Consider the following 8,296-nt stretch of genomic DNA (forward strand, 5'->3'; position numbering starts at 1 on the left):
TATATATATATATATATATATATATATATATATATATATATATATATATATAGACATTTTTTTTTATTTTCTTGTCCCTTGTTTCATGTATTTTTTTTTTTTTTCCCTTCTAGCCGGACTTGAATGTAATCATGATGAAGCTTACCTAGAGTGAAGCATCTACGAAGAGTTGTGGGAGTAGCGGGCCTGATCCTGTTCCTTGGAGCACGTCGGCGGCAAAGGCTAGGCTCTGTCGGGCTTGTCTGCTCATGTCAGAGAATTTGCGGGCGTAGTTCTTGACAGTCTTGCTCCAGCTGGTGAGACAAAGGAGGGAGATGTGAGCGGCGGTGGATTTATGGGTATTTGCTCTCTCTCTTCTCTCTCTCTCTCTCTCTCTCTCTCTCTCTCTCTCTCTCTCTCTCTCTCTCTCTCTCTCTCTCTCTCTCTCTCTCTCTTTCTCTCTCTCACCTGGTGTGGGGAGGATAGGGGGAATGGGGGAGGGCATTGTCGTTGCCCATCCAGGTGCCAATCCTCTCAGCGAAGGAGTTCATGGCTTTGCTGATTGGCCTGACAAAATAGCTCCTCATGGTGTCGAAGAAGTAGCGGTCGACGGGCTCTGCCAGGTAGTCCCACATGCTGCGCATGGTGCGAGCGGTAACCTGGAAGAGAGAGGACGGGAGGGATCAGGAGGCGATCAGGGAGTGTGTTCTGATTTCTCAAACGTGCCGTCGTCTTATTTGGACTAGTTGCATCAGGTTCAAACAGATACCATTGAAGGTTTCATGGACGTAGTAATCGTTTTAGAGAAATTCTGCATATCAATGGGGGAAAAAAACATGAAAAGCCAGCTCATTATCTCTATGGCCTTTGAAAATCGTTCTTATGAGAGAATATAGCGTTTATGAATGCGTTCCTAGAAACGAAGTGGGATTGTTGTAGTGATGTTATTAGTGTCTTAAACTGCGTAGTTGACCTGAATATTGAGTAAATGCACTTAATTGACCAACTTTATATCTATCTATCAGTTTGTGACCTTTCCTGTTTACCTATCTAGGTCTGCCTTTGTTAACTAATTTAATCAATGCAGACAGACGTTTTACCATTTTTTCTATCTATCTACAGTATCTATCCATCTTTCTATCTATCTTTCTGTTTATTTATTTAAGTATCTGTTTACTTATTAAGCCGTATGTAATATTCCTCCATCTTTTTAATCAACACCCTATCTAACTTTACGCTTGTCTAGTCCACTTCTCTATCTCTGCACCTCGCTACCGCCGTCTCACCTCGTCGCTGTTGTCGGTGATGAAGCCACGCACGATCTTGTCCACGCGCTCAGCCTGCTTGCCCTCATACACGTCCTGCATGAAGTCGAAGAAGAGAGTCATGTACATCTGAGTGTCCCTGTCGTGAGCGAAGTACTCGAGAGCTTCGTCGATGTAGGCTACGGTGTCCTGCAGGGTCTTACTCTTGATCACGGGCTTCACGGCTTCCTTCAAGAGCTTCATGGCCACTGCGGTTTGTTTCTTGTCCATTTTGAAGGGAAGCTTGAAGGGAATGTTTGATACCAGGAATTCCTCCTCATCGGTGAGCGCGATCTCGTCCCTGGTGGGGCTGTGCGAGGGCGGCCTGCACTGAGGGCTGGACTGAAGGGGTGAGTGACTCCCATGGTCCCTGCGGCGGGTGCTGCTGGGACGTGACGGAAGCGATGCACGCCAGCACGCCCACCAAAGCCACGAGCATCCTCTGTGGGGGAGATGGAAAGAGAAAGGGATCAAAAACACTGCATTTGTTTTTGGCCGTCAGATTCCTGGGCTTTTTTTTTTATTTAAGTCCCCATGCTGTGTTTGCTCTTGCTGTTAGTTTATTCATTTATTTTTTTCCGTGTATTTAGTATTTCGTTACTGATAAGTACATAAATTTCAAATGTCGGCTTGGTATTGTCATTATAGGTTGATCTCTTCAGTGGAAAATGGAACGAAGAAATCTTAAATCAGGATGACACAGTGTTAGCTCATCCTCCTTTCCCCCATCATGTCCCCCATATCTAAGACGCCGACCTCCAACAGAGAGGAGGATAGTGAGATATTTGTCTTGTAATGGACTCAGAGATTGATAATGCCAATGCTACCTTGACATATGCTTGATACCCTCATATTCTTTTATTACTCCTCATTACTCCTTTTCATTGGTCTTTTTTTGGTGTCAGCTGCAAGCCTGCCTGTGTAGGTCGAGAGTTTGTGGAAAATCTGGGAGTGTTAGACTAATATCATTCCAGTGTTATGATTATTTTGTGTCTCTGAGAAAAGAAAAATGTTATAATGCAGAAGGTGGTTAAAAATATAAGTGTGGTTTACAGTGAGGGCAGATGTGGTAGTGGTGGTGGTGGTGGTGGAGGGAAAAATCTCGTAATCAAGACGACTTTTATGAGGAAACCCAGCACAGTCTGTCCAGTAGGAAAAATGTAGAGCTAATGCGTAAAGTGGTTAAGTTTCCTCCCCGTGAAATATGATCTCCACTGGGAAAACTTGTCTACCCGACGGCGAGTTGGAGGGAAGGCAGGGGCAAAAAATAAGACAAGGGGAAGAATGTTTTCCATAGAGGAGAAGAAGGAAGGAAGAAGAGATGGGTGTTCGTAACGAGGAATACATACATGAAGAGATGAAGTTGCTCTTAATACACAGTATCATAATCCATTCAAGAAATTTTTTACTGTATTAATAATGCTTCAGTATTTGAGGCTAGGGTAAAAATTCTCGTTTTCTTTCCGTATAGAGAAAATTTAAGTGTTGACTGGGAAACTATTCTATTCGGGAATCGCGAAGTTTTGTTACGTGTCTCATCATTCTAATTCATCTTCGTTTTTTTTTTTTACGTTTTCTACATTGAGTTATTTCCTGATATTAGTGATTTTTCGTCTCTCTCTCTCTCTCTCTCTCTCTCTCTCTCTCTCTCTCTCTCTCTCTCTCTCTCTCTCTCTCTCTCTCTCTCTCTCTCTCTCTCTCTCTCTCTCTCTCTCTCTCTCTCTCTCTACACAGAACTACTGAGAGAGAGAGAGAGAGAGAGAGAGAGAGAGAGAGAGAGAGAGAGAGAGAGAGAGAGAGAGAGAGAGAGAGAGAGAGAGAGCTGTGACGCCCTTAAGAATGCATTGAGAGGAGAAAGTTTGATGACGAAAAAAAAAAGAGAAAGTGAGAGCTTTTGTGTGTGTGTGTGTGTGTGTGTGTGTGTGTGTATGTGTGTGTGTGTGTGTGTGTGTGTGTGTGTGTGTTGTGTGTGTGTGTGTGTATGCGTGTGTGCGTGTGTGTGTGTTTGTGTGTGTGTGTGTGTGTGTGTGTGTGTGTGGTGTGTGTGTGTGTGTCAAGAAGCGATGGCGGGATCCGACGAAGCCAATGTGACCCACATACCGATTGACCCACAGACAAACACACACACACACACACACACACACACACACACACACACACACACACACACACACACACACACACACAGTCGGAAGAGAGACAAACCAAGAATTCAGAAATAAAAGAAACTGAGGAGGAAATATAAGATAAATAAAAAAATGTAAAAAAAAGAGGTAAATGATGAAAGGAAAGGCGCAGGAGAGAAAGGAGAGGAAGACCAAAGGAAAAGATAAGAAAAAATACTACAAATTAGCAAAGGAATATTAAGAATTAAAGAACTACAGAAATAGGAAAATGAAAAGTAATGAGGAAAATTATTTGCGATGTATAACTAAATAAACATGATTAATCTCAATGCGTAGAAGAAAAGGCTAAAGGAGGAGGGAAAGCGGCAGGAGTAGGAAGAGAAGAAGGAAGAAGAGGAGGAGGACGAGGAGGAGGAGACGGTTACATGAGAATGGTAGGGAGTAGTATTTTAGCCCTAGGCGGAGGAGGGAGAGAGGGAGGGGAAGGAGGGAGAGCACGAGTGAGCGAGTGAGGGAGAGAGGGAGAGAGGGAGAGGGAGGGAAGTGGCTTTGGCCTACCAGATAGCTATTTAGGTCATCCTCCTACTGACCGAGAGAGAGAGAGAGAGAGAGAGAGAGGAGAGAGAGAGAGAGAGGAGAGAGAGAGAGAGGAAGAGAGAGAGGAGAGAGAATGAAAAAAAATTGAATGAAAAAAAATTGTGAAATGCAATACAAACGTGTATAAGATAAAATATTAATAAGAAATATTGACAATCATATTAGTAATATGAATGGAATAAAAAAATAAGACCAAAAAATACCACGATGAATACTAACGATTATTGAAAGCATGAAAACGGCAATAACAGTAGTAGCAGAAGTAGTAATAGTAGTAGTAATAGTAGTAGTAGTAGGAGGAAGAGGAAGAGGAGAAGGATGAGGAGGAGGAGGAGGAGGAGGAGGAGGAGGAGGACTCATAATAGTAACAGCAGCAAGAGACTCAGTAGGTAATATGAACAATAATAACTACCTCAAATAGGCAGTAATGTAAATAGTAATAGCAACCCTGAACACGTAAAATGACGGAACACTCAAGACCACAACATAAACAGAAAACGCGGAAACAGCGACAGCCAAAGAGCGCCCCGCCCGGCTCAGGTATTCAGGTATCCGTGTGGCACCGATTACGTGGAGGTGAGGCGAGGCGAGTTTAGGCGTAAGCGGGACTCGACCACACCTCGCCTGGATGTAGGTGGCCCCCCTGGCTGGTCTCCAAGAGGTAGGCACGCTGGTGCTTTGGCCCCTCAAGGCAGACCTGGATATGGGGTCGAGGTGGGTCAGGAAGACGAGCATGAGTAGGAAGAGGAGGAGGAGGAGGAGGAGGAGGAGGAGGAGGAACCAGAAAGGGAAATCTTGTTTACTACCAATATCCGGGTTATGACACAATTTTATTCTTCCGTGCAGACCTTTTTCTCTAAGTGGTTCTTCTGTCGCCTTAAGGAATTGTCGCCAACCGTCAGGGGAATAATAAGAGGACAGTAACCCTCAGTGCTGGAGGTTGTGCTCTGGTTTTGTGGTTTATTTATAGATTCTCGGCGGTGTCCGTTAGCTTAGAGAATATGTTATTGGGTGATGCAAGAGAGAGAGAGAGGAGAGAGAGAGAGAGGAGAGAGGAGAGAGAGAGAGAGAGAGGAGAGAGAGAGGAGAGAGAGAGTATGTTCACTGAAGACTAGAGAAATATGTGAGGAAAAGGTCCACTGGAAAAGGGAAAAAAAGAGCAAGAGAAAAACTATAAAAGGACTGGTGCAACATATCATTTTGGTGTCGTATATTACTACTACCACCACCACCACCACCACCACTACTACTACTACCACTACTAACCCACTACTACTACTACTACTACTAGTAGTAGTAGTAGTAGTAGTAGAGGAGTAACTGTATATGGTCGTCAAATAATGTAGATTTATTTCCATATTAAATATTTATCATTCTTCTATTTACATCTTATGTAGAGAGAGAGAGAGAGAGAGAGAGAGAGAGAGAGAGAGAGAGAGAGAGAGAGAGAGAGAGAGAGAGAGGAGAGAGAAGCTGGCGAGAACAACTTCATGTGAGAGAGAAGAAAGTAGAGAAACCGGACATCCTGGTGTTTCGTTTTTGTCTGTCTGTCTGGAATGAGTAGAAAGTGGCGTTTTTTACATACGCGCTTCACACACACACACACACACACACACACACACACACACACACACACACACACACACGTTTGAGAGAGAGAGAGAGAGAGAGAGAGAGAGAGAGAGAGAGAGAGAGAGAGAGAGAGAGAGAGAGAGAGAGAGAGAGAGAGAGGAGAGAGAGAGAGGAGGAGAGGAGAGGAGAGGAGAGAGAGAGAGAGAGATAAAACATTTCTCAAGTTTGAGGCCAAACTTAAGGTCAGAGAGACAGATAGATAGATAGATAGATAGATAGATAGATGGATAGATAGATAGATAGATAGATAGATAGATAGATAGATAGATAGATAGATAGATAGAGAGAGAGAGAGAGAGAGAGAGGAGAGAGAGAGAGAGAGAGAGAGTAGAGAGAGAAGAGAGGAGAGAGAGAGAGAGAGAGACTGACTTTCTAAATATAATCAGCTGCCCCTCCTTCCTGCCCCTCCCCCCATCTCCCTCCTCCTCCCCTTCAGCCTCCTGCTTATTCAAAGTAGAAAGCCAGATTTTCCAAGAAGTTGACTTTCTTTACTTTGCTGCGTAGTTGTATATATTTGTACGTGTGTGTGTGTGCGTGTGCGTGCGTGTGTGTGTGTGTGTGTGTGTGGTGTTGTGTGTGTGTGTGTGTGTGTGTGTGTGTGTGTGTGTGTGTGTGTGTGTGTGTGTGTTATATTAAAGATCTGTTTGCCTTTATATCTAAAAATAATGGTAGATGAGAAAGAAGAAGAGAAAGAGAAGGAAGAGAAAGAGATAAACAACAGCAGCAACATCAATGACAACAACAACAACAACAGCAAAAATAATGGTAATAATAACAATAATGATGATAATAATGATGATAACATTTAGTAATGAAAGCAGTCATAATAAACATAATTATAACAACAACAAAGACAACAACAACAACAACAACAAAAACAGCGAGTCACAACAATACATCCAGTCATCAAACGGTGAATTTCGTGTTTACATACATGGCGGAGGTAAAAAAGGTAATCATGAACTTTACGCAAGCTCTCTTTGTACAGATGGCTGCACCCGTAACCCAGCGTGACAGGTGGTCTAGTTGACAGCCTGCGTGCTGAGAGAAGAGGAGAGAGAGGGGAGGAAGAGGAGGAGGAGGAGAAAGAGGAGGAGGAGGAAGTGGTGGAGAGAAAATAGCGTAATAGTTTACATGAAGAAAGGTCTGGCAGGTTGGGGAGTAGTAAAGAGGAGGGGGGAGGAGGAGGAGGAGGAGGAAGAGGAGGAGGAGGAAAATAACATAACAACTTGCCGGAAGAAAAGCTTGCAGGAGGAGTAATTTGCGGAACAGAAGAGGAGGAGGAAGAAGAAGAGGAGGAGGAGGAGGAGGAGGAGGAGGAGGAGGAGGATGAGGAGGAGGAGGAGGAGGAGGAGGAGGAGGGAGGAAGAGGAAGAGGAGATACATAGCGTTTAGGGAGCAATGAACCTTCTCCTTCATCCAGTTATATACACTTAGAGTACTGATATGAAACGGAGTGTGAATCACCAATTGATGACTGGCTGCCTTTGTTAGGCGAGCTGCGAACAGTTACGTGATGGGGAGGAGAAGCGCTGATAGAAAAGGCACGGATGCTCACTGAGAGGAACGACACACACACACACACACACACACACACACACACACACACACACACACACACAACACACACACACACACACACACACACACATTCTCTCTCTCTCACTCTCTCTCTCTCTCTCTCTCTCTCTCTCTCTCTCTCTCTCCTCTCTCTCTCTCTCTCTCTCTCTCATTGTGTAGCTCTCTCATATTGTGTACCTAAGTTATTTTTCACTCTCATGAAACTCTATGAGACTTCAGCATTTACGTACACATTTTCAAGATCCATGATTCACGTAACACTTATAATGCCATTGAAACTCCTTAATAATTAGGATTGAATTCTTCCAGTAGGGCGATTCATTGAATGCTTTACGTTACAGTCTGAGATACGAAGAACACTTGGGCCACTTACATTCATCTTTATGGTTACTCCCAGTGGTTTCGCGGAGACCAGGGTAGTTTGTCGTTCAGTGTTCGTCCGTGGACTGATCAACACAAGACGAAGGTCACTCTTAAACTGATCCAGGAGTGAATATGATCTTTCTTTTATAATGTGCGCGACGGGAGGGAGTTGCCAGACGCCGCTATAGTTTCCCTTCGCGGCTTTTCTCTCGTGTCAACTTGAGACGGACCTAAAGCCGGTTTCTCTTCCCGCCTCTGTTTTGTGCGATGATATGAATAGGAAGGCGGAGTGTCTGTCGCGCTCTCCTATCACCGGTACCTTGCGGCCTGACGGACGGATTGTTCTGCTTCAATAGCTCGTGATATCAATGTATTGTATTGGAGTTTTTTGTTGTAACCTTTGGGGCTCTGCTTCTGTTCTTCCATCCCCCTCTACCTCCGCCTCTACTTCCTCCTCCTCACTTACACGTAGCCCGCCCGTGCCATCTGGGTCAGTGGGTGGCCAATAGAATTTCGCCTCCGACCAGTTGCTATAGGCCAGAGCCAATCAGAGACGAGCTTGGCATTCGGGTTCTCGTAATAGTGGCAAGGAGGGAGGGATGACACAGGGAGGGAGGGATAAGGGGGCATGGGTTCGTTCATAAGACTGTGGAGTGAAGGCATTGGGAGTGGAGAAAGTCATTGCAGAAGCATCCCAGGAATCTGTCGAATGAG

General features: G+C 44.5%; 1 protein-coding gene across 1 annotated transcript in view; it reads right to left on the reverse strand.

The window, feature by feature from the left end:
- LOC135089225 (uncharacterized) overlaps window positions 1-7,928 on the reverse strand; it is a 9,612-nt gene extending 1,684 nt beyond the window's left edge. The window contains exons 1-4 of the mRNA XM_063984610.1: window positions 7,593-7,928; window positions 1,266-1,725; window positions 448-638; window positions 146-293 (exon numbers count right to left, since the gene is read on the reverse strand). Coding sequence (XP_063840680.1) covers window positions 146-293; window positions 448-638; window positions 1,266-1,514 — 588 coding nt within the window. The 5' untranslated portion in view covers window positions 1,515-1,725; window positions 7,593-7,928. The remainder of the gene's footprint in view (window positions 1-145; window positions 294-447; window positions 639-1,265; window positions 1,726-7,592) is intronic.
- Window positions 7,929-8,296: the final 368 nt, after the last annotated feature.

This window comes from Scylla paramamosain, chromosome 32, assembly GCF_035594125.1.
Source record: "Scylla paramamosain isolate STU-SP2022 chromosome 32, ASM3559412v1, whole genome shotgun sequence".
Taxonomy (NCBI): Eukaryota; Metazoa; Arthropoda; class Malacostraca; order Decapoda; family Portunidae; genus Scylla; species Scylla paramamosain.